General features: G+C 39.9%; 1 protein-coding gene across 11 annotated transcripts in view; it reads right to left on the bottom strand.

Annotated features, from left to right (window-relative positions):
- Positions 1-27,253, bottom strand: part of Abp1 (Actin binding protein 1) — a 216,009-nt gene that overhangs the window by 153,709 nt on the left and 35,047 nt on the right. For 9 of the 11 annotated variants that reach the window (XM_070098808.1, XM_053793014.2, XM_070098813.1 and 6 more), the window contains exons 2-3: positions 23,476-23,531; positions 18,519-18,631 (exon numbers count right to left, since the gene is read on the bottom strand). In XM_070098808.1, coding sequence (XP_069954909.1) covers positions 18,519-18,631; positions 23,476-23,531 — 169 coding nt within the window. The remainder of the gene's footprint in view (positions 1-18,518; positions 18,632-23,475; positions 23,532-27,253) is intronic. The other 2 variants (XM_070098811.1, XM_070098814.1) reach the window with 2 other exon arrangements.

The raw sequence follows: 27,253 nt of genomic DNA on the forward strand, positions 1-27,253 counted from the left end.
CACTTTATTTTGTAGTTGAAACAGTTGACTTGGCGATTTCTTGTGCTCAATCGATAGAATAGAAGTAATACTAGTGAAATAGCTAAGAATTTGGTTGATTGGAATAATGTAATTGGCCTAAAATGGGAGTCAAAGTCGGCAAAATCGCCGATTCGTAAATATCGCTGACACATCAAAATTCGCGAGAGCATAATTTCGTCAATTTTCCACCAAATTTCGTACTTTTTGTTTTATTACCATCACAAAAAGATTCTCTATGATTTCATAAGAAAAAATTACAAATTTTTTTTTTTGAAAATTCTTGGACACTGGTGCGTGACTCCAGATTTGGGCCTTGGACCCTGAAAGGGTTAATATTACAGATTGCGAAAAGGATTTAGGAGTTCTGGTTAGTAGTAATCAAAAACCAAGACAACAGTGCATTAGTGTTTGCAATAAAGCTAACAGAATCCATGGCTTAATAGCAAGAAGTATAAATAATAGGAGTCCTCAGGTTGTTCTTCAACTCTACATATTTATAGTTAGGCCTCATTTAGATTATGCTGCGTAGTTTTGGTCACCGTATTACAGAATGGAAAACATACAAAGGAGAATGACAAAGTTGATCCCATGTATCAGAAATCTTCCCTATGAGGATAGACTGAGGGCCCTGACCCTGCACTCTCTAGAAAAGGCATAGAATTAGGGGGGATATGATTGAGGTGTATAAATGGAAAACAGGAATTAATAAAGGGGATGTAAATAGTGTGCTAAAAATATCTAACATAGACAGAACTCGCAGCAATGGCTTTAAATTGGAAAAATTCAGATTCAGGAAGGATATAGGAAAGCACTGGTTTGGTAACAGAGTTGTGGATGAGTGGAACAAACTCCCAAGTACCGTCATAAATGCTAAGACGTTGTGTAGTTTTTAACCCTTTCAGGGTTTCCGATGTGCTAGTATGGCTTACGCACCAGGGTTGACGTACTAGCACCTTCAAATCTAGTGAAATCTGGTGGGCCTACATATGAAAGAATGGGTCTGTGGTCAGTGTGCACAGTATAAAAAAAATTTTGCAGCACAGTGCATAATAAGAGGGACCTGGGGACGTGACTAATGAACAGAGAGAATGTTATTTTAGTGCCAGGAATGTCTGTCTTGCTTATTCTGGACCCTATTTGAAAATTGGCATCTTCTGAAATTTGTGTGAAATTGGCAAAATTGCCAATTTCTGACCACTTTACTGGATACTTGATATCGGTAAATGGGTGGTTTCTTGTACTCATTCGATAGAAAAACTGGAGTTCTAGTGAGCTAGATATGATTTTTGTCGACTAATACACTGAAACTAGCCAAAAACAGGGCTCAAAGTGGGCGAAATCGCCAATGCGTCAACATCGTCAAGACTGCTAACTTCGCAAGAGCATAATTCCGTAAGTTTTCCATCAAATTTCATACTTTTGGTGTCATTATGATTGGGAAAAGATTTTCTATCATTTCATAAGAATTTTTTTTTTTCCAAAAAATTTTCGACCCTGAGAACGAGTTTGGGAGAGGGCCTCTCGACCCTGAAAGGGTTAGAAATAGGTTGGATAAATACAGGAGTGGGTGTGGGTGGGTGTGAGTTGGACCTGACTAGCTTGTGATACTAGGTCGGATGCACTGCTCCTCCATTAAGTGACATGTCTGACCTAACTAGGTCAAGGCATTGGCTTAAGCTGGTACGAGAATTGGAGCTGCTCGCATGGGCCAGTAGGCCTGTTGCAGTGTTCTTTCTTATGTTCTTATCAATCACGCACGCATGCACGCACGCACACACACAAAAAAAAGCTGGAGTAACGAATAAGTGGGAGGAGTGGCACGAAAGAATCAGGCATCGCCAGACGACATAGTTCTCCTCAAAATGGTATACAATACCGACAGGTTATTAGGTAAGACACATATGCAACAGTTAGACAACTTTATTCCGAAACGTTTCGCCTACACAGTAGGCTTCTTCAGTCGAATACAGAAAGTAGGCAGGAACAGTAGAGATGTGAAGACGATGTAATCAGTCCATCACCCTTGTAGTCGTAGAATTTGAGGTTGTCAGTCCCTCGGCCTGGAGAAGTTCAGTTCCATAGTCAGGAACTATCTGATAGTTCCTGACTATGGAACTGAACTTCTCCAGGCCGAGGGACTGACAACCTCAAATTCTACGACTACAAGGGTGATGGACTGATTACATCGTCTTTACATCTCTACTGTTCCTGCCTACTTTCTGTATTCGACTGAAGAAGCCTACTGTGTAGGCGAAACGTTTCGGAATAAAGTTGTCTAACTGTTGCATATGTGTCTTACCTAACGACATAGTTCTCACAGAAACCAAGCTCACAGGCATGATAATAGATGCCATCTTTCCAACTGGTTATCAGATCCTGAGGAAAGACAGAGGGAACAGAGGGGGAGGAGGAGATGCACTGCTCATCAAAAAGCAATAGAATTTTGAAATGGCAAGGGAAGACAGAGGAGAAGCAAGGGATTACATAACAGAACACTTCAGACTGGAGGTCCCAAGGTGATGCTTCCAGTGATGTATAACCCACCATTGAACAGCAGGAGGCCAAGACAAGAATATGATGAGAGTAACAGAGATATGGTCAATACACTGGCCGGGGTGGCAAGAAGGACCCATGTGGGCAGGGCAAAGCTACTGGAAATTAACTGGGAAAACCTGGAACCACACAGGGGCCCAGAAATGTGGAGGGCTAAGATGATGGAGGGGTTACTGGGAAATCTCATGCATCAACACATTAGGGACACTACCAGAGAGAGAGAAGAGGATGATCCAGCAAGATTGGACCTTGTATTCACCTTTAGTAGTTCAGATATTGAGGACATCACATATGAAAGGCCCCTCAGAGCTAGTGACCACATAGTCAGGAGCTTTGAATACATAGCAGAATTACAGGTAGAGCGGGAAGTAGGAAGGGCAGGCTGAATGAAGCCAAAATACAACAGAGGCAACTACAGACATGAGGAACTTCCTGAACGAGGTTCAGTGGGACGGAGAATTGACAGGAAAATAAGTAAATGATATGATGGAATATATGACAACAATATGCAAGGAAGCTTCATAAATTTTGCCTTTCGACAACTTTGTACATCAAAATATAGCATCATGGTTCATAATTTGCCTTGCCATTCATCGTTCGTCCGGAACACATACGAGCAGCAGCCGCGCATACACAGACTTCCACAAACCATTCAGAGTCAGTGTGCCATTGTTTCTGGGTGAGTGAACCTCACCCCACACATTCATGTGATACAATTCGTAATAATCCATTGTTTTTTGTGCTTGCAGCTGCTAAATAAGCCACCTTGTGCCAAAAGAAAGCTCCTAGTGCCAGCCCTTTGGTAAAGAAGGTGAGAAACATTATAGAACTCAAGAAAGAACACACACACACTGCCAGGGAACTTCCCCACACACCAGCCAGGGTACTTCCCCCCACAAACCAGCCAGGGTACTTCCCCACACAAACCAGCCAGAGTACTTCCCCACACACATGATTTGATTTGAGTGGGACTTGCGCATGAGTGAATAGAATTATCAAAGCTTACTACTTGGGGAGCATTGAAAATTGGGTTGGGCAAATATTCTGTTAGTGGGATGGTTTGTGAAGGACCTGCCTAGTTTGGGCCAACAGGCCTGCTGCAGTGTTCCTCCTTTCTTACATTCTTAACCCTCTCCCGTCTTCCATACACCAACAAGAATCTTCAATAAAGGTAAGTGTGATGTTATTGTTGTATACTTGATATCTCATTCTTTTCTGTATGTAAATCTATACAGTGGACCCTCGAGTTTCAGCGGCATAGACTTTCGTGAAATCCGACTTTCGGCAAGTTTTTTTGGCAAAATTTGGCCTTGCGGTTCGTGATTAGACTCATGACCCGGCAACCGTCCGGTACCCATCCGCCCGTCACCGTGCACACAAAGCCAGTCTCCCACACCATTCACGCTCAGTGTGCCATTGTTTACCAACACGTGACCATCACCCCACAGGTTCATACGTGATAATCCATTGTTTTTTGTGATTGCAACTGCTAAATAAATCACCATGGGCCCAAGGAAAGCTAGTGCAAGCCCTTTGGTAAAGAAAGTGAGGAACACGATTGAATTCAAGAAGGAAATCATTGAAAAATATGAGAGTGGAGTGCGTGTTACAGAGCTTGCCAGGATGTATGGCAAACCCCATTCAACCATCACTTCGATCGTGGCGAAAGGAAAGGAAATAAAGTGTGCTGTTGTTGCAAAAGGGGTAGATATGCTAACAAAAAGGAGATCACAAATCCTCGAAGAAGTGGAGAGGTTACTGTTGGTGTGGATTATCGAAAAACAGTTAGCAGGAGACAGTGTTATGCAGTCGATAATATGTGAAAAGGCAAGGCAGTTGCATGACGATCTCATAAAGAAAATGCCTGCAACAAGTGGTGATGCTTGTGATTTTAAGGCCAGCAAAGGTTGGTTTGAGAGATTTAAGAAGTGTAGTGGCATTCACAGTGTGATGAGGCATGGTGAGGCTGCCAGTTCTGACAAAATTGCAGCTGAGAAGTTTGTACAGGAGTTTAAGGAGTGCGTAGACACCGGAGAATTCAAACCCCAACAAGTGTTTAATTGTGACGAAACAGGCCTCTTGTGGAAGAAAATACCAAAAAGGACCTACATCACGCAGGAGGTAATGGCACTCCCAGGACACAAGCCTATGAAGGAGAGGCTTCCTCTCATGTTTTGTAGTAATGCTAGTGGGGATTTTAAAGTGAAGCTTTTACTGGTGTGTCACTCTGAAAATCCCAGAGTGTTCAAGAAAAACAGTGTCGCCAAGAGTAATTTGTGTGATTTGGAAGGCTAACAGTAAGGCATGGGTCACAAGGGATATTTTCCTAGACTGGTTTAATGAAGTGTTTGGCCCCAGTGTGAAGAAATACCTCCTGGAAAATAAACTGTCACTCAAGTGCCTCCTGGTAATGGACAATGCTCCTGCTCATCCTCCAGACTTGGAAGAGCAAATAGTGGAGGTGTTTAGTTTCATCACGGTGAAGTTCTTGCCCCCTAATACAACTCCTCTCCTCCAGCCCATGGACCAGCAGGTCATTTCAAACTTCAAAAAAACTCTACACAAAAGCAGTGTTTCAAAAGTGCTTTGAAGTGACCTCAGACACAGAATTGACCCTAAGAGAGTTCTGGAAAGATCACTTTAATATCCTCCATTGCATAAACCTTATAGGTAAGTCTTGGGAGGGAGTGACTTCCAGGACTTTGAACTCTGCTTGGAGAAAATTGTGGCCAGAATGTGTAGAAGAGAGGGATTTTGAAGGGTTTGGGGCTGACCCTAAGGAGCCTATGCCAGTTGTGGAATCTATTGTGGCATTGGGGATGTCCCTGGGGTTGGAGGTGAGTGGTGAGGATGTGGAAGAGTTGGTGGAGGACCACAGAGAAGAGCTAACCACTGAAGAGCTGCAAGAGCTTCATCTGCAACAGCAAGAGATCACAGCTCAGGAAACTGCTGCAGAGGAGGAGGAGGAAGAGAGATGGAGGAAGGTGCCTTCTTCAAAGATTAAGGACATTTGGCAAAGTGGACTGAAGTGCAAACATTTATGGATGAACTTCACCATAACAAAGCTGTTGCAGGCTGTATTGGCAACATGTACAATGACAGTGTTGTGCCCCACTTCAGACAAATCTTAAAGAAACGCCAGAAACAGCTCTCTGGACAGATATTTTGTGCGACAGGGTTCCAGTGACTCTCAAGTTGTTCCCAGTACCAGTGTTGTTAAAAAACAAAGAAGGGAAGTAACCCCAGATAAGGACTTCATACCTGAAGTCCTAATGGAAGGAGATTCTCCTTCCAAACAATAGTGTACACCTTCCTCCTATCCCCTCCTCCCGTCTTCCATCCACCCAGTATGTTTTCAGTATGTAAATCTTTATTTAATTTGAAAAAAAAAATTTATTTTAATATTTTTGGGTGTCTGGAACGGATTAATTTTATTTCCATTATTTCTTATGGGGAAAATGGTTTCGCCAATCGGCAATTTCGACTTTCGGCAGGTTCTCTGGAACGGATTAATCACGAAACTCGGGGGTCCACTGTATTTAATTTATAAAAAAATAATTTTTGTTAATACTTTTGGGTGTCTGGAACAGATTAATTGGATTTACATTATTTCTTATGGGGAAAATGGTTTCGCCATTCGTAAATTTCGCCTTTCGTCAAACTCTCTGGAACAAATTAATTACGTAATTCAAGGGTCCACTGTAATAGGAGGTAGGCTACTGAAAGCAGTGAAGAGCTTTTACAAGGATACCAAGGCTCAGGTTAGAGTATGTAGGAGAGAAGGAAATTATTTCCCAGTAACAGTAGGCCTTAGACAAGGATGTGTGATGTCACCATGGTTGTTCAATATATTTATAAATGGGGTTGTAAGAGAAGTGAATGTGTGGATCTTGGCAAGAGGTGTGGGGTTAAAAGATAAAGAATCTAACACAAAGTAGGAGTTGTCACAGTTGCTCTTTGCTGATGACACTGTGCTTTTGGGAGATTCTGAAGAGAAGTTGCAGAGGTTGGTGGATGAGTTTGGTAGGGTATGTAAAAGAAGAAAATTAAAAGTCAATATAGGAAAGAGTAAGGTGATGATAAAATGATTAGGTGACAAAAGACTGGATATCAGATTGGAGGGAGACAGTATGGAGGAGGTGAAAGTACAGTGGACCCCCGACATTCGATGGAATCGACATTCGATAAATCCGACATTTGATGCATTTTAACAAAAAAATTTCACCTCGACATTCGATGGAAAACCCGACATTCGATACGATTCGTACGAGACGTGTCCACGTGTGGCCTGAACTGCCCCGTGTGCCAGTGTTTACAAGCCAGCCAGTGTGCGCGCATCTAAGGATACATTCGGTACATTCCATATTATCCATATTATCACTGTTTTTGGTGCTTGTTTCTGCAAAATAAGTAACCATGGGCCCCAAGAAAGCTTCTAGTGCCAACCCTTCGAGAAAAAAGGTGCTAATGACTATTGAAATGAAGAAAGAGATAATTGCAAAGTACGAAAGTGGAGTGCGTGTGTCGAAGTGCATGATGATTTGGTAAAGAAATTGCCTGCAACTAGTGGTGATGTGAGTGAATTTAAGGCCAGCAAAGGTTGGTTTGAAAGATTTAAGAATCATAGTGGCATACACAGTGTGGTAAGGCATGGTGAGGCTGCCAGTTCAAGTCCTAATGGAAGGGGATTCCCCTTCTAAACATTAACACCATCCACACTCTCCCCTCCTCCCATCCCATCAATCATCACCAGATCTTCATTAGAGGTAAGTGTCAATTATTCTATTGTTATTGTTGTTATTGTTATTATTCTATTGCATTAAACTTAATATTTCATGTGGTAGAATTTTTTTTTTCATACTTTTGGGTGTCTTGCACGGATTAATTTGATTTCCATTATTTTTTAAGGGGAAAATTAATTTGACTTTCGATATTTTCGACATTCGATGAGCTCTCAGGAACAGATTAATATTGAATGTCAGGGGTCCACTGTATTCAGTTATTTAGGAGTGGACGTGTCAGCAGATGGGTCTACGAAGGATGAGGTGAATCATAAAATTAATGAGGGGAAAAGTTTTGAGTGGTGCACTTAGTACTCTGTGGAGACAAAGAACTTTGTCCATGGAAGCAAAGGGGGGTAATGTATGAGAGTATAGTTATACCAACACTCTTATATGGGTGTGAAGCATGGGTGGTAAATACTGCAATAAGGAGAAGGCTAGTGCAAAGGTTAGTGGATGAGTTTGGGAATGTGTGTAAAGGTAGAAAGTTTAAAATGAACATAGAAAAGAGTAAGGTGATGAGGGTGTCAAATGATTTAGATAAAGAAAAATTGGATATCAAATTGGGGAGGAGGAGTATGGAAGAAGTGAATGTTTTCAGATACTTGGGAGTTGACGTGTCGGAGGATGGATTTATGAAGGATGAGGTTAATCATAGAATTGATGAGAGAAAAAAGGTGAGTGGTGCGTTGAGGTATATGTGGAGTCAAAAAACGTTATCTATGGAGGCAAAGAAGGGAATGTATGAAAGTATAGTAGTACCAACACTCTTATATGGGTGTGAAGCTTGGGTGGGAAATGCAGGAGCGAGGAGACGGTTGGAGGCAGTGGAGATGTCCTGTTTAAGGGCAATGTGTGGTGTAAATACAGTGGACCCCCGGTTAGCGAACTTTTTTCATTCCAGTAGTATGTTCAGGTGCCAGTACTGACCGAATTTTTTCCCATAAGGAATATTGTGAAGTAGATTAGTCCATTTCAGACCCCCAAACATACACGTACAAACGCACTTACATAAATACACTTACATAATTGGTCGCATTTGGAGGTGATCGTTAAGCGGGGGTCCACTGTATTAGGCAGAAAATTCGGAGTGTGGAAATTAGGAGAAGGTGTGGAGTTAATAAAAGTATTAGTCAGAGGGCAGAAGAGGGGTTGTTGAGGTGGTTTGGTCATTTAGAGAGAATGGATCAAAGTAGAATGACATAGAAAGCATATAAATCTATGGGGGAAGGAAGGCGTGGTAGGGGTCGTCCTCGAAAGGGTTGGAGAGAGGGGGTAAAGGAGGTTTTGTGGGCAAGGGGCTTGGACTTCCAGCAAGCGTGCGTGAGCATGTTAGATAGGAGTGAATGGAGACGAATGGTACTTGGGACCTGACGATCTGTTGGAGTGTGAGCAGGGTAATATTTAGTGAAGGGATTCAGGGAAACCGGTTATTTTCATATAGTCAGACTTGAGTCCTGGAAATGGGAAGTACAGTGCCTGCACTTTAAAGGAGGGGTTTGGGATATTGGCAGTTTGGAGGGATATGTTGTGTATCTTTATATGTGTATGCTTCTAGACTGTTGTATTCTGAGCACCTCTGCAAAAACAGTGATAATGTGCGAGTGTGGTGAAAGTGTTGAATGATGATGAAAGTATTTTCTTTTTGGGGATTTTCTTTCTTTTTTTGGGGTCACCCTGCCTCGGTGGGAAACGGCCAACTTGTTGAAAATATATATATATATATATATATATATATATATATATATATATATATATATATATGTATACATGTATACATGTATATATATATACATATATGTATATATATATATATATATATATATATACACCTACCTACCTACCTACCATCCGACTTACGACCGAGTTCGGTTCCAAGAAACCGGTCGTAAGTCGAAATGGTCGTAAGTCGAACTTTACTACTGAATATCAACAAAACATTTTTGTAATGACTTTATTTTATTGTTTTATTTGGTATTTCATGTTTTACTTTACTTTTTATGTTGTTAGTACTGTATTTTATACTGTACGGTTTAGGATAAACGCTGTGCACAACACAAATAGCTGTTTATTTCCCAGAAATTTGGCATAAAAAACATGGTCGTAAGTTGAGTGGTCGTAAGTCAAGCAGGTCGTAAGTCGGATGGTAGGTGTATATATATATACATATATATATATATATATATATATATATATATATATATATATATATATATATATATAACATATATATATATATATAACATATATGTATATATATATATATATATTTTTTTTTTTTTCAACAAGTCGGCCGTCTCCCACCGAGGCAGGGTGACCCAAAAAAGAAAGAAAATCCCCAAAAAGAAAATACTTTCATCATCATTCAACATTTTCACCACACTCACACATTATCACTGCTTTTGCAGAGGTGCTCAGAATACAACAGTTTAGAAGCATATACGTATGAAGATACACAACATATCCCTCCAAACTGCCAATATCCCAAACCCCTCCTTTAAAGCGCAGGCATTGTACTTCCCATTTCCAGGACTCAAGTCCGACTATATGAAAATAACCGGTTTCCCTGAATCCCTTCACTAAATATTACCCTGCTCACACTCCAACAGATCGTCAGGTCCCAAGTATCATTCGTCTCCATTCACTTCTATCTAACACGCTCATGCATGCTTGCTGGAAGTCCAAGCCCCTAACCCACAAAACCTCCTTTACCCCCTCTTTCCAACCCTTTCGAGGACGACCCCTACCCCTCTTTCCTTCCCCTATAGATTTATATGCTTTCCATGTCATTCTACTTTGATCCATTCTCTCTAAATGACCAAACCACCTCAACAACCCCTCTTCTGCCCTCTGACTAATGCTTTTATTAACTCCACACCTTCTCCTAATTTCCACACTATGAATTTTCTGCATAATATTTACACCACACATTGCCCTTAGACAGGACATCTCCACTGCCTCCAACCGTCTCCTCGCTGCTGCATTTACCACCCAAGCTTCACACCCATATAAGAGTGTTGGTACTACTATAATTTCATACATTCCCTTCTTTGCCTCCATAGATAACGTTTTTTGACTCCATATATACCTCAACGCACCACTCACCTTTTTTCCCTCATCAATTCTATGATTAACCTCATCCTTCATAAATCCATCCGCCGACACGTCAACTCCCAAGTATCTGAAAACATTCACTTCTTCCATACTCCTCCTCCCCAATTTGATATCCAATTTTTCTTGATCTAAATCATTTGATACCCTCATCACCTTACTCTTTTCTATGTTCACTTTCAACTTTCTACCTTTACACACATTCTCAAACTCATCCACTAACCTTTGCAATTTTTCTTTGAATCTCCCATAAGCACAGTATCATCAGCAAAAAGTAACTGTGTCAATTCCCATTTTGAATTTGATTCCCCATAATTTAATCCCACCCCTCTCCCGAACACCCTAGCATTTACTTCTTTTACAGCCCCATCTATAAATATATTAAACAACCATGGTGACAGTACACATCCCTGTCTAAGACCTACTTTTACCGGGAAGTATTCTCCCTCTCTTCTACACACCCTAACCTGAGCCTCACTATCCTCATAAAAGCTCTTTACAGCATTTAGTAACTTACCACCTATTCCATATACTTGCAACATCTGCCACATTGTTCCTCTATCCACTCTATCATATGCATTTTCTAAATCCATAAATGCAATAAAAACTTCCCTACCTTTATCTAAATACTGTTCACATATATGCTTCAATGTAAACACTTGATCTACACATCCCCTACCCACTCTGAAGCCTCCTTGCTCATCCGCAATTCAACATTCTGTCTTACCTCTAATTCTTTCAATTATAACTCTACCGTATACTTTTCCTGGTATACTCAATAAACTTATTCCTCTATAATTTTTACAATCTCTTTTGTCCCCTTTCCCTTTATATAAAGGGACTATACATGCTCTCCGCCAATCCCTAGGTACCTTCCCCTCTTTCATACATTTATTAAACAAAAGTACCAACCACTCCAACACTATATCCCCCCCTGCTTTTAACATTTCTGTCATGATCCCATCAGTTCCAGCTGCTTTACCCCCTTTCATTCTACGTAATGCCTCACGTACCTCCACCACACTTACATTCTGCTCTTCTTCACTCCTAAAAGATGGTATACCTCCCTGGCCAGTGCATGAAATTACCGCCTCCCTTTCTTCCTCAACATTTAAAAGTTCCTCAAAATATTCTCGCCATCTACCTAATGCCTCCCTCTCCCCATCTACTAACTCCCCTACTCTGTTTTTAACTGACAAATCCATACTTTCCCTAGGCTTTCTTAACTTGTTTAACTCACTCCAAAATTTTTTCTTATTTTCATTAAAATTTCTTGACAGTGCCTCTCCCACTCTTTCATCTGCTCTCCTTTTGTGCTCTCTCACCACTCTCTTCACCTTTCTTTTACTCTCCATATACTCTGCTCTTCTTAAAACCTCTTGTAAGCTACCTTTTTCTCTTTTATCACACCCTTTACTGCAACATTCCACCAATCACTCCTCTTTCCTCCTGCCCCCACCCTCCTATAACCACAAACTAGTGCCCCACATTCTAATACTGCATTTTTAAAACTATTCCAACCCTCTTCAACCCCCCCACTACTCATCTTTGCACTAGCCCACCTTTCTGCCAATAGTCGCTTATATCTCGCCCGAACTTCCTCCTCCCTTAGTTTATACACTTTCACCTCCCTCTTACTTGTTGTTGCTACCTTCCTCTTTTCCCATCTACCTCTTACTCTAACTGTAGCTACAACTAAATAATGATCCGATATATCAGTTGCCCCTCTATAAACATGTACATCCTGGAGCCTACCCATCAACCTTTTATCCACCAATACATAATCTAACAAACTACTTTCATTACATGCTACATCTTACCTTGTATATTTATTTATCATCTTTTTCATAAAATATGTATCACTTATTACCAAATTTCTTTCTATGCATAGCTCAATTAAAGGCTCCCCATTTACATTTACCCCTGGCACCCCAAATTTACCTACTACTCCCTCCATAACATTTTTACCCACTTTAGCATTGAAATCCCCAACCACCATTACTCTCACACTTGATTCAAAACTCCCCACGCATTCACTCAACATTTCCCAGAATCAATCTCTCTCCTCTACACTTCTCTCTTCTCCAGGTGCATACACGCTTACTATAACCCACTTTTCACATCCAATCTTTATTTTACTCCACATAATCCTTGAATTTATACATTTGTAGTCCCTCTTTTCCTGCCATAGCTTATCCTTCAACATTACTGCTACTCCTTCTTTAGCTCTAACTCTATTTGAAACCCCTGACCTAATCCCATTTATTCCTCTCCATTGAAACTCTCCCACCCCCTTCAGCTTTGTTTCACTTAAAGCCAGGACATCCAGTTTCTTCTCATTCATAATATCCACAATCATCTCTTTCTTATCATTTGCACAACATCCATATATATATATATATATATATATATATATATATATATATATATATATATATATATTCGTGTATAGGGCAAGGAGGAATAACATCTTGTAGGAGTGAGGAAGAGCCAGTTGTGAGTGTGGGGGAAGTTCGTGAGGCAGTAGGTAAAATGAAAGGGGGTAAGGCAGCCGGGATTGATGGGATAAAGATAGAAATGTTAAAAGCAGGTGGGGATATAGTTTTGGAGTGGTTGGTGCAATTATTTAATAAATGTATGGAAGAGGGTAAGGTACCTAGGGATTGGCAGAGAGCATGCATAGTTCCTTTGTATAAAGGCAAAGGGGATAAAAGAGAGTGCAAAAATTATAGGGGGATAAGTCTGTTGAGTGTACCTGGTAAAGTGTATGGTAGAGTTATAATTGAAAGAATTAAGAGTAAGACGGAGAATAGGATAGCAGATGAACAAGGAGGCTTTAGGAAAGGTAGGGGGTGTGTGGACCAGGTGTTTACAGTGAAACATATAAGTGAACAGTATTTAGATAAGGCTAAAGAGGTCTTTGTGGCATTTATGGATTTGGAAAAGGCGTATGACAGGGTGGATAGGGGGGCAATGTGGCAGATGTTGCAAGTGTATGGTGTAGGAGGTAGGTTACTGAAAGCAGTGAAGAGTTTTTACGAGGATAGTGAGGCTCAAGTTAGAGTATGTAGGAAAGAGGGAAATTTTTTCCCAGTAAAAGTAGGCCTTAGACAAGGATGTGTGATGTCACCGTGGTTGTTTAATATATTTATAGATGGGGTTGTAAGAGAAGTAAATGCGAGGGTCTTGGCAAGAGGCGTGGAGTTAAAAGATAAAGAATCACACACAAAGTGGGAGTTGTCACAGCTGCTCTTTGCCGATGACACTGTGCTCTTGGGAGATTCTGAAGAGAAGTTGCAGAGATTGGTGGATGAATTTGGTAGGGTGTGCAAAAGAAGAAAATTAAAGGTGAATACAGGAAAGAGTAAGGTTATGAGGATAACAAAAAGATTAGGTGATGAAAGATTGAATATCAGATTGGAGGGAGAGAGTATGGAGGAGGTGAACGTATTCAGATATTTGGGAGTGGACGTGTCAGCGGATGGGTCTATGAAAGATGAGGTGAATCATAGAATTGATGAGGGAAAAAGAGTGAGTGGTGCACTTAGGAGTCTGTGGAGACAAAGAACTTTGTCCTTGGAGGCAAAGAGGGGAATGTATGAGAGTATAGTTTTACCAACGCTCTTATATGGGTGTGAAGCGTGGGTGATGAATGTTGCAGCGAGGAGAAGGCTGGAGGCAGTGGAGATGTCATGTCTGAGGGCAATGTGTGGTGTGAATATAATGCAGAGAATTCGTAGTTTGGAAGTTAGGAGGAGGTGCGGGATTACCAAAACTGTTGTCCAGAGGGCTGAGGAAGGGTTGTTGAGGTGGTTCGGACATGTAGAGAGAATGGAGCGAAACAGAATGACTTCAAGAGTGTATCAGTCTGTAGTGGAAGGAAGGCGGGGTAGGGGTCGGCCTAGGAAGGGTTGGAGGGAGGGGGTAAAGGAGGTTTTGTGTGCGAGGGGCTTGGACTTCCAGCAGGCATGCGTGAGCGTGTTTGATAGGAGTGAATGGAGACAAATGGTTTTTAATACTTGACGTGCTGTTGGAGTGTGAGCAAAGTAACATTTATGAAGGGATTCAGGGAAACCGGCAGGCCGGACTTGAGTCCTGGAGATGGGAAGTACAGTGCCTGCACTCTGAAGGAGGGGTGTTAATGTTGCAGTTTAAAAACTGTAGTGTAAAGCACCCTTCTGGCAAGACAGTGATGGAGTGAATGATGGTGAAAGTTTTTCTTTTTCGGGCCACCCTGCCTTGGTGGGAATCGGCCGGTGTGATAATAAAAATAAAAAAAAATATATATATATATATATATACATATATGTATATATATATATATTTTTTTTTATTATCACACCGGCCGATTCCCACCAAGGCAGGGTGGCCCGAAAAAGAAAAACTTTCACCATCATTCACTCCATCACTGTCTTGCCAGAAGGGTGCTTTACACTACAGTTTTTAAACTGCAACATTAACACCCCTCCTTCAGAGTGCAGGGACTGTACTTCCCATCTCCAGGACTCAAGTCCGGCCTGCCGGTTTCCCTGAATCCCTTCATAAATGTTACTTTGCTCACACTCCAACAGCACGTCAAGTATTAAAAACCATTTGTCTCCATTCACTCCTATCAAACACGCTCACGCATGCCTGCTGGAAGTCCAAGCCCCTCGCACACAAAACCTCCTTTACCCCCTCCCTCCAACCCTTCCTAGGCCGACCCCTACCCCGCCTTCCTTCCACTACAGACTGATACACTCTTGAAGTCATTCTGTTTCGCTCCATTCTCTCTACATGTCCGAACCACCTCAACAACCCTTCCTCAGCCCTCTGGACAACAGTTTTGGTAATCCCGCACCTCCTCCTAACTTCCAAACTACGAATTCTCTGCATTATATTCACACCACACATTGCCCTCAGACATGACATCTCCACTGCCTCCAGCCTTCTCCTCGCTGCAACATTCATCACCCACGCTTCACACCCATATAAGAGCGTTGGTAAAACTATACTCTCATACATTCCCCTCTTTGCCTCCAAGGACAAAGTTCTTTGTCTCCACAGACTCCTAAGTGCACCACTCACTCTTTTTCCCTCATCAATTCTATGATTCACCTCATCTTTCATAGACCCATCCGCTGACACGTCCACTCCCAAATATCTGAATACGTTCACCTCCTCCATACTCTCTCCCTCCAATCTAATATTCAATCTTTCATCACCTAATCTTTTTGTTATCCTCATAACCTTACTCTTTCCTGTATTCACCTTTAATTTTCTTCTTTTGCACACCCTACCAAATTCATCCACCAATCTCTGCAACTTCTCTTCAGAATCTCCCAAGAGCACAGTGTCATCAGCAAAGAGCAGCTGTGACAACTCCCACTTTGTGTGTGATTCTTTATCTTTTAACTCCACGCCTCTTGCCAAGACCCTCGCATTTACTTCTCTTACAACCCCATCTATATATATATTAAACAACCACGGTGACATCACACATCCTTGTCTAAGGCCTACTTTTACTGGGAAAAAATTTCCCTCTTTCCTACATACTCTAACTTGAGCCTCACTATCCTCGTAAAAACTCTTCACTGCTTTCAGTAACCTACCTCCTACACCATACACTTGCAACATCTGCCACATTGCCCCCCTATCCACCCTGTCATACGCCTTTTCCAAATCCATAAATGCCACAAAGACCTCTTTAGCCTTATCTAAATACTGTTCACTTATATGTTTCACTGTAAACACCTGGTCCACACACCCCCTACCTTTCCTAAAGCCTCCTTGTTCATCTGCTATCCTATTCTCCGTCTTACTCTTAATTCTTTCAATTATAACTCTACCATACACTTTACCAGGTACACTCAACAGACTTATCCCCCTATAATTTTTGCACTCTCTTTTATCCCCTTTGCCTTTATACAAAGGAACTATGCATGCTCTCTGCCAATCCCTAGGTACCTTACCCTCTTCCATACATTTATTAAATAATTGCACCAACCACTCCAAAACTATATCCCCACCTGCTTTTAACATTTCTATCTTTATCCCATCAATCCCGGCTGCCTTACCCCCTTTCATTTTACCTACTGCCTCACGAACTTCCCCCACACTCACAACTGGCTCTTCCTCACTCCTACAAGATGTTATTCCTCCTTGCCCTATACACGAAATCACAGCTTCCCTATCTTCATCAACATTTAACAATTCCTCAAAATATTCCTTCCATCTTCCCAATACCTCTAACTCTCCATTTAATAACTCTCCTCTCCTATTTTTAACTGACAAATCCATTTGTTCTCTAGGCTTTCTTAACTTGTTAATCTCACTCCAAAACTTTTTCTTATTTTCAACAAAATTTGTTGATAACATCTCACCCACTCTCTCATTTGCTCTCTTTTTACATTGCTTCACCACTCTCTTAACTTCTCTCTTTTTCTCCATATACTCTTCCCTCCTTGCATCACTTCTACTTTGTAAAAACTTCTCATATGCTAACTTTTTCTCCCTTACTACTCTCTTTACATCATCATTCCACCAATCGCTCCTCTTCCCTCCTGCACCCACTTTCCTGTAACCACAAACTTCTGCTGAACACTCTAACACTACATTTTTAAACCTACCCCATACCTCTTCGACCCCATTGCCTATGCTCTCATTAGCCCATCTATCCTCCAATAGCTGTTTATATCTTACCCTAACTGCCTCCTCTTTTAGTTTATAAACCTTCACCTCTCTCTTCCCTGATGCTTCTATTCTCCTTGTATCCCATCTACCTTTTACTCTCAGTGTAGCTACAACTAGAAAGTGATCTGATATATCTGTGGCCCCTCTATAAACATGTACATCCTGAAGTCTACTCAACAGTCTTTTATCTACCAATACATAATCCAACAAACTACTGTCATTTCGCCCTACATCATATCATGTATACTTATTTATCCTCTTTTTCTTAAAATATGTATTACCTATAACTAAACCCCTTTCTATACAAAGTTCAATCAAAGGGCTCCCATTATCATATATATATATATATTATCATTATCATTATATATATATATATATATATATATATATATATATATATATATATATATACACACAGAATGTTTATTTCAACACTGATATAGAATTCATTGGTAGTCATCCATGTTCAGACATTTTTAATAACATTATTTGCTTGTGTTTGGCACAAAATCTGATCTGGTGTTACAAAGGTTGTGTTATCACCAAAGTGTACAGGTTTCAGATGCCAGGTGGCATTAGGTAGCTCTGTGAAACAGAAGAGAAAAAGATGACCCTAGAATGCTACCTTGGGGGACACCTAGGTTTATGGGTAGAGTACTAGATGAGGAATCATTTATAGCTGCATGCTATCTGTTACAGAGGCTGAATCAGATAATATATTTAACTATGCCATCCAAGTCCATACCGCTGTGACTAATCCTCAGTAGGCATGTGCCATGGCTGATGATATCAAAGGCCTTTTGAAGATCATTGGGAAGTCCAAAAGGATACTCATTTCTGTTATGTGCTCAGCAAATGTGTTGAGTATTGTTGTTACATCATTAGTACGTTTCTATGGTTTAAACCCAAACTGACAAAGAATAAGTATATTGTGCTTAGGTAACTGTACATTTGCTTGTGGATCAGTTTCTCAAATATTTTTGGTAGTACTGAAAGGATTGAGACTGGCTTATAGCTATTAACATCAGCTGAATCACCATCTCTGGGGATGGGTGTTAGCCTGACTTTCTTAAGACCACCTGTAAAGGTTTCTTCCTAAAGTGATAGGTTGAAAAGTACTGTTATAACTGGAGACAATACTTCCCAGCTATTTTTTTTTTTTTTTGTAGATTACTGTTGGTATCTTATTTGAATTACTACCAGCATTTATAAGAAATTTTATTGTTGAAGCTCATCCATGATGAGTCAACTGTTGTGCCTATGTGGCACAGATGACTGCAAGCACCAAGAATCTGAATAGTCAGGCCAACAGCCAAGAGGCCTAATCAAGAACATGACAGTGATAGCTAAAAGCACTGGAAGGTTGATTGCAATACATACCCAGTTTATGAGGATAATTTTTGGCCTTGTGGTGTTGGGATCAATGACCCTAACAGCAGCATACATGATCTTACTGCTGTTGAGGTCTTCAGCAAGCTCCTCTAACCCATCCTCTGTAATGCCAGAGAAAATGTCAACAATAGTATTTGTTAAGTTTAAATGCCACAACTTTTAACAAAGCTCTTCAATTAATAGCTTGTTTACAACAATTATTTACCTTAAGGGGAACATCTGATCCAAACATCCTGGCCACTACATCAAACGTACAGAAAACTACGTAGAATCCTGTCCCCTCATGCTCCCATACCGTATGAATGGCTAAAAAAAAAAAAAAAAAAAAAAAAAAAAAAAAAAAAAAAAAAAAAAAAAAACCTAATATGCCAATTTCTAAGAAATTTAATCTAAAATCATTTTCAAAAATAATGTTTCTCAAAAGCATCGAAAATATGCAGGTTTCTCAATTTTCCTGGCAAATACTGTAAACTGGTTTCTCCAAAATTTTGCAAATATGACTATGATGGTTTCTCAAAAAATTTGCAATTACAGTATGTATGCTGGTTTCTCAATTTTTTGCGAATATACAAGTACTGGTTTCTCAAAAACAGAAAAAATGCCTGCATGAAGATTACTAACCTATACAACAAATGTTGACACCCAGCTATTTCTAATAATTTTATTAAATAACATGTACAGTGGAACCTCGGTTTTTGTATGCCCCAGTTTTCGTAGGATTCTGTTTTCGATTACTTTTTCGTCAAAATTTTGTCCCAGTTTTTGCACATCTGCTCAGTTTTCATAGAGCTGAAAGTGGTCCATACCAAATGTGTCTGCATGACTCGGCCACTCAAGTGCCCACACAAAGCATCCCATGCGTTCATGACTCAGTCTGCCTTTGTTTCTCGTTGAGTGAGCATCACACCACGCATTCATCAGAAACAATTCGTAAAAATCCACTCTTTTTTGTGCTTGTTTATTGAGTGCAACTGCTAAAAAAGCCACCATGGGGCAAAAGAAAGTTCCGAGTGCCAGCCCTTCGATAAAGAAGGCGAGAAACATGATAGAATTCGAGAACTCTTAGCAAAGTTTCATATGAAAGTGGTATACACATGGCTGATCTCGCCAGGATGTACGGGAAATCCACATCAACGATCAGTTCCATCCTAGTGAAGAAAAATGAAGTCAAGGAAGCTGATGTTGCGAAAGGGGTAAATGTGCTAACGAAACAGAGATCACAAACAATCGAAGATGTTGAGAAGTTGTTGGTGTGGCTCAACGAAAAACAGTTAGCATGAGATAGTGTTTTGGAGGCAATAATTTGCCAAAGGCAAGGCAGTTGTATGCAGATCTTGCAAAGAAAATGCCTGGAACAAGTGCTGCTGCTAGTGAATTTAAGGCCAGCAGAGGCTGGTTTGACAAATTCAAGAAGTGAACTGGCATACACAGTGTGGTAAGGCATGGTGAGGCTGCAAGTTCAGACAAACATGGGGCTGAAGAATTCGTTGATGAATTCTAGGAGTATGTAGAGGTTGAATGATTCCTCCCCCAACAAGTCTTCAATTGTGACAAAACAGGCCTCTTTTGAAAGAAGATGCCAAAGAGGACCTACATCATGCAGGAGGAAAAGGCACTGCCAGGACACAAGCCTATGAAGGATAGGCTAACTCTTTTGTTCTGTGGTAACCCTAGTGGGGATTTAAAAGTGAAGCCTTTACTGGTGTATCATTCTGAAAATCCCCGAGTGTTCAAGAAAAACAATGTCATCAAGAGTAAATTGTGTGTGATATGGAAGGCTAACAATAAGGCATGGGTCACAAGGCAAATGTTTGGCCCGAGTGTGAAGAAATACCTCCTGGAAAATCAATTGCCACTCAAGTGCCTCGTGGTAATGGACAATGCTCCTGCTCATCCTCCAGACTTGGAAGACCAATTGTTGGAGGAGTTTAGTTTCATCAAAGTGAAGTTCTTGCCCCCTAATACCACTCCTCTCATGCAGCCCATGGACCAGCAGGTCATTTCAAACTTCAAAAAAACTGTACACCAAAGCACTGTTTCAAAGGTGCTATGAAGAGACCTCGGACACTGAATTGACCCTAAGAGAGTTCTGGAGGAATTACTTCGATATCCTCTGCCAAGCCTTATCTATAAGGCTTAGCAGAGAGTTACTTCTAGGATGATGAATTCTGCTTGGAGAAAATTGTGGCCACAATGTGCCCTCGAGAAGGATTTTGAAGGGTTTGAGGCTGACCCTGATGACCCCATGCCTACTGTGGAATCTATTGTGTCTTTGGGGAAGTCCACTGGGTTGGATATGAGTGGCCAAGATGTGGAAGAGTTGGTGGATGACCACAGGTAAGGGCTAATCACTGAAGAGCTGCAAGACCTTCAACTGAAACAGCAACAGACTGCAGCTGAGGAAACTGCTTCAGAAGAGGAGGAAGAGAGAGGGGAGAATGCGCTTTCTTCAGTCATGAATGGGTTGACATTATTTATACAATTATTACAATATTGCAGTAGTCTGCATAACAGTAAATCTTCTACTTTTTGTTGAACAAAGAAAATGTTATTTTAGAACCAGGAATGTCTGCATTGTTCATTCTGGACCCTATTTTGAAATTGCCATATTTTTTAATTTTTGTGAAACTGGCCAAATTGCAAATTTCTGACCATGTTATTGGGTAGTTGAAATCAGTAAATGGGCAGTTTCTTGTACTCAATCGATATAAAAAATGGAGCTCTAAAGAAATAGCTATGACTTTAGTCGACTGGAACAATGGAATTAGCTGAAAATAGGGCTCAAAGTGGGCAAAATTGCCAATTCGTAAATATTGCCTAGGTCGCTAACTTCGCGAGAGCGTAATTTCATCAGTTTTCCATCAAATTTCGTTCTTTCGGTGTTATTACAATCAGGGAAAAGATTCTCTATCATTTCATAAGAAAAATCTTTTTTTTTGGAAATTTTGCGACACCAGGAGACACCTCAGGATTTGGGGTTGCAACAGTCAAGGGGTTAAATGTTCGTTTATCCATTTCATTAGTCATTTATATTAATCATTGTTTTCTGAATGTAAAACTATAGTTATTCTCTATAAAATGTATTTTTTGTTAATATTTTTGGGTGTCTAGAATGGATTAATTGAATTTACACTATTTCTTATGGGAAATATTGCTTCAGTTTTCGTACGATTTGCATGCCAGTATGTCCATCATTACTCTCACTGAAACCTGGCTAAAGCCAGATACTACAGATGTCTATGCCATTCCTGGTTACACAGTCATACACAACTGTAGACCAGATCAACAAGGGGGTGGCAAAGCTATATACTACTCAGACAAACTAGAATGTATAAATAATACTTGCACAAGGGATGAACATGGGGAATATATAATAGCTAAATTCAAATCCAAATACCTACAAAAACCTCTCACAGTGATAAACATCTACAGAGCACCACAGTCAAATGTTTGCCATTTTAGTGAAAACCTAGGAAGTATGATGACTGATGCACAGGTGAATAAAGATCACTTACTACTCTCAGGAGACTTCAACATAAATCTCCTGCAAGACCAGGACCCACATGTAACTGAATTCACAAACAGTATGAGTAACTGTTTGTTGCTACCAAGAGTAACAAAACCTACAAGAATTACAGAGACTAGTGTTTCCCTATTAGACCACATCTGGACCAACACCTTATCCCCTTTAAAATTAGGCATAATCACAGACCACTACCCTACCTTTCTCATAACCAATCTAGGTAAATCACCCCAAGACACTACTCAAGTAACCTTCAGACTTCATAATGAGGCAGCCATTTATAACTTCACAACGGCAATGACAAACATCGACTGGCAAACTGAGCTAGAAATCTATACAGATACTGACAAGTGTATTAATAATTTTCTAAAAAGGACCCAATACCTCTATAACAAGCACTGCCCTAAAAAACTAAACAGATCACAGCTAAGAGACTGAGAAGTCCCTGGCTAACACCCAGCATCCTCAAATCCATAAATATAAAGCACCTATATGAAAAACAGTACAATATGGGTCACATAACCAGAGACCAAACAAAACGTTACTCATCAATCCTAACCAGCCTGATAAGAAGGGCAAAAAAATTGTATTATGAGAACAGATTATCCAACTTAAAAGGTGATATAAAAAAGACCTGGAAAACCCTAATTGAAATTCTAGGAACAAAAAAGATATCAGGAAACAGAGCAATCAAACTAACAAAACCAGATGAACCCCTACTCCCACCAACTGAAACAGCAAACAGACTCAATGTTTTCTTCTCCACCATAGGAAAAAACCTTGCGGGTAGAATCCCAAGCTCAAGTACCCCACCCAATGACTACCTCGCTGGCACCTACCTGAACACACTGTTCCTAGCTCCGACTAACCCTACAGAAGTCTCCCTTATTATCAACACACTAAAGAACAAGACAGGAGATCTAAATACCTTACCACCCTTTATATACAAAAAAGCATCACAAGCACTGTCACCAATCATTGCAACACTCTTTAACAAATCCACTGAATCCTCTACCTTCCCTACAGTTCTCAAAACAGTGAGGTGGAGACCTAGAAATTTCCCTTCTTGTAGTGGCCGAGCCATTTCTCAATATGTTCAGCTGAATATTTAATGCTCTGTTTCCAAAAAGCATGAAGTAGGTTTTGTCTATATTGGAAGTAAGTTTATTGGTCATCATCCAGCTTGATATTTTATGTAGCTCACTGTTTACAGTGTTACTAAGTATAGCCGAGTCTGGGTGGGAGAAGATAATGGGCTCACTCTGGGTACAAACTACTACTCTGTCTGCATACACTTTGTGGCCATGTGTTCCATCATTTCATTTACTGTGTTTCCCTCTAGTTCTCTTCCCCACTGTACCTTATACAGGAATTGCCTGCCTGTGTGAGAGTGAATGAGAGTGTAATAAAGAGTAATCTTACCTCCTGTTCCCACCACCTTCAAAACATTGCTTTGTCCTTCATAACCAAAAAGAGCCCTGCAATAAAAAAAAAAAAGATAAAAAGATGTCAGAGGTAATGCAGAAATAAAATAATATAAGTCATTATCAATCAATTTAGTTTCCTTAAACAGAGCTGTTAAATATTTAACAAATTTGTTAAAACATTAATTCAGCACTGAGCAGATACTGCTCCATATAAGTAGACATTGAATTTAAATACAAAAGATACAAAAGCACATATTATATATAAATAAGGCAGCTGTATCCACACTGTAATGTGGTTACCAGCCTTCATAATATTCTCAAAACACACAAAAAAAAGATTAACTTAATTTCTAAGAGGCTAAATTATCCAGAAAGACCTTCCAATCTTAGATAAAATCAGTCCCAGAAGTCAAGACAAAAAATGAGAAGCAAGGGTTCATAGGAGTTTCATGATGTAAGCAATCTGATACATCACTGCTATTTTATCCAACAATATAAAAGTCAAAAAAGTTAAATGAGTTAGATGTCTGAAACTGACAGTACAAAGGATATCAAGTGAGATGCAGTGTAGCCTCTAAATTCATGAAATTTACATTCCTAAAGGCCCCATCCCATAAATGCAAAATCTGAGAACACAGTGTCAGTAAATGGTCCATATATATCAAAGGCACTACCACAAGGGGAGGGTAGCCAATAAGGTTTAAGCCCATCACCCCCCCCCCCCAGATACAAATACTTTTTTTTATTAAATTAACCCCTTGAGGGTCCAAGCCCTAGATCTACACCTTGTCCACAGGGTCCAAGCTGTAGTTCTACGGCATGAGCTCAGCTCACTCAAATAAGCTGTGAGCGGTAAATTTGGGCAGAGATATGAGAGAATGGATCAGTGTGGCAAGTGTGCACCATATAAAACAAATCCTGCAGCACATGGTGCATAATGAGAAAAAAACTGCAACCGTGTGCTTGGATTAAAACACCGAGTTTGCGGTGTATTTTGGTATCATTTTTATGGATGTATTCGCAGTTTCTTGGTTTCATTTGGTAGAATGGAAGATATATTACAGAAATAGAGATGAGAAGTGCTGGCACAGTGCGTGGTGAGGTGACAACAACAACGGCTACTCCTACATCTTTACAGTTCCCTGCCCCTACAACAACTCTTATTATGGGCTAACTGCTTGTACTGCTGCACTGACCCACATGGAACCAGTAAAGACCAAAATAAAGCTGCTAAAGATGTAAAAAGCTGGCTTAACACGACTAATAGAGGACTGCCCGGCATACCAAACACCAGCCTGCTACCAAAAGTAATACCAGCCAAGCAACAGTTACCACTACAGTAACTCCATTTCAACATCACTAGTGTTCTCATGGGATACAAGAATAGAAAAAGCAACACCAAGACAGTCACAAAACCTCCTAGAAAACTGTTACCCATAATGTCTACCCTGAAGGACGCCAGCGCATCTTCCACCCCCCTCACCCCCGCCCAGACCAACACAACAACAATGGTGGACGACTTCAAAACCTTCTCTGGATTCTCTCAACATTCATCCTCATCCATGACTCGCACCCAAGCTGACTTGTCTACAACTACGGATAACAACCGAGATCTCTTCACCCCAAACGGCAACATAGATTACTACTTGTCATCACCCAAAGGTATAGCCCAGGAATTCAGTCCTCAACAATGACTCGACTCCATTGATAAAATTCTACAGGAAAATAGTATTCTAAGACGGCAAAACGAAACCTATGAAAAACTCACTGGGTACCTAGTGTGGTAAAAAATTTTTTTGTTTTCATACTTTTGGTTGTCTTGCACGACTTAATTTGATTTCCATTATTTCTTATAGGGAAAATTAATTCGCATAAGGATAATTTCGCATAACATTGAGCTCTCAGGAACGGATTAATAGTGTTATGCGGGGGTCCACTGTACTATTATCTGAACTAGTTTTAATTAATTACTATGTATTAGGATTAGTTTGCCCAAAATATCTCGGCATGATAGTGGCTATCTTTGTACTTAGCAAATCAAAATTGTAATTACACATTGTAACCTTTACAAAGAAATAAACTTTATTTATTTTATTTATTTATTCTCATTGCTTTTATCACTGAAAACAGCTTGAAATTGAGCTCTAAGTAATGGAACTATTCGACTTTTGCCGATGTTCAAGAATAAACAAATGACGTCACAAATCCAACACACGTCAACTGTCGCAACCCCCAATCCTGAGGTGTCACCTGGTGTCGCAAAATTTCAAAAAAAAAAAAATTATTGTTTCTTATGAAATGATAGAGAATCTTTTCCCGATTGTAATGACACCAAAAGAACGAAATTTGATGGAAAACTGATGGAATGATGCTCTTGCGAAGTCAGCGACCACGGTGATATTTACAAATCTGTGATTTCGCCCACTTTGAGCCCTATTGTTTCAGTCGACCAAACTCATAGCTATTTCTTTAGAACTCCATTTTTTCTATCGATTGAGTACAAGACATTGCCCATTTACCAATTTCAACTACCCAATAACGTGGTCAGAAATTTGCAATTTGGCCAATTTCATGAAAATTAAAAAAATATGACAATTTCAAAATAGGGTCCAGAATGAACAATGCAGACATTCCTGGTTTAAAATAACATTTTCTTTGTTCATCAGTCATGTCTCCAGGCCCCTCTGATATTACTCTTGCTTTCTATTTTGAATTTTTATTCAAACAAAAATAGATGATTTACTGTTATGCAGACTACTGTACAAATAATGTCAACCCATTCATGACGGCATATTAGAATCGCTAGTTGGACATTTATTGCACGATGGCATCATTTGTTTACTTTTGAACATCGGCAAAAATCAAACATTTCCCCTACTTTGAGCTCCATTTCCAGGTTCTTTTCATAGCAAAACCAATCAAAATCACCTCTTTTTCCATTCTATCAAATGAGACCAAGAAAACGAGAATACAACCATAAATACTAAACGAAAATTGACCACAAAGTCGGCATTTTAATTAAGAAAAAACTCCGACTTTTTTTTTTCTCATTATGCACTGTGTGCTCCATGGTTTTTTTTTTTATATGGTGCACACTGACCACACAGATGCATTCTCTCACATGTGGGCCTACCAGCTTTCTCCTGCTTGATTTGAAGCCGCAAGAATTTATGAGTAGTGTATATAAGTCAAACACGGTGGCTCGTATGACGTATATATATGACCGAAAGTCAAAGGGTTAATATACGCTCATGAATGCACTGAGATTATTTATACAATTATTAAAATATTGAATAACATTAAATCTTCTATTTTTTTGGTTTGAATAAAATTTCTTTGTGAATAAAATATCAAAATCAAAATGGAATTCATGTGTAAAGCCCGGAAACATAACTAATAAACAGAGGAAATGTTAATTTAGTGACAGGAATTCCTGCATTGTTTATTCTGGACCCTATTTTGAAATTGGAATATTTTGAACTTTGTGTGAAATTGGCCAAATTACCAATTTCTGATCACTTTATTGGGTAGTTGAAATAGTTGATTAGGCAGTTTCTTGTGCTCAATCAATAAAATAGAAGTAATATTAGCAAAATAGCTAAGAATTTGGTTGACTGGAATAATATAATTGGCCTAAAATAAGAGTCAAAGTGGGCAAAATGACCAATGTGTAAATATTGCTGACGCAGTAAAATTTGCAAGTGCAGTTTCATCAGTTTTCCATCAAATTTTGTACTTTTTGTTTTATTACCTTCAGAAAAAGATTCTCTACC

Source organism: Cherax quadricarinatus, chromosome 64, assembly GCF_038502225.1.
Source record: "Cherax quadricarinatus isolate ZL_2023a chromosome 64, ASM3850222v1, whole genome shotgun sequence".
Lineage (NCBI taxonomy): Eukaryota > Metazoa > Arthropoda > Malacostraca > Decapoda > Parastacidae > Cherax > Cherax quadricarinatus.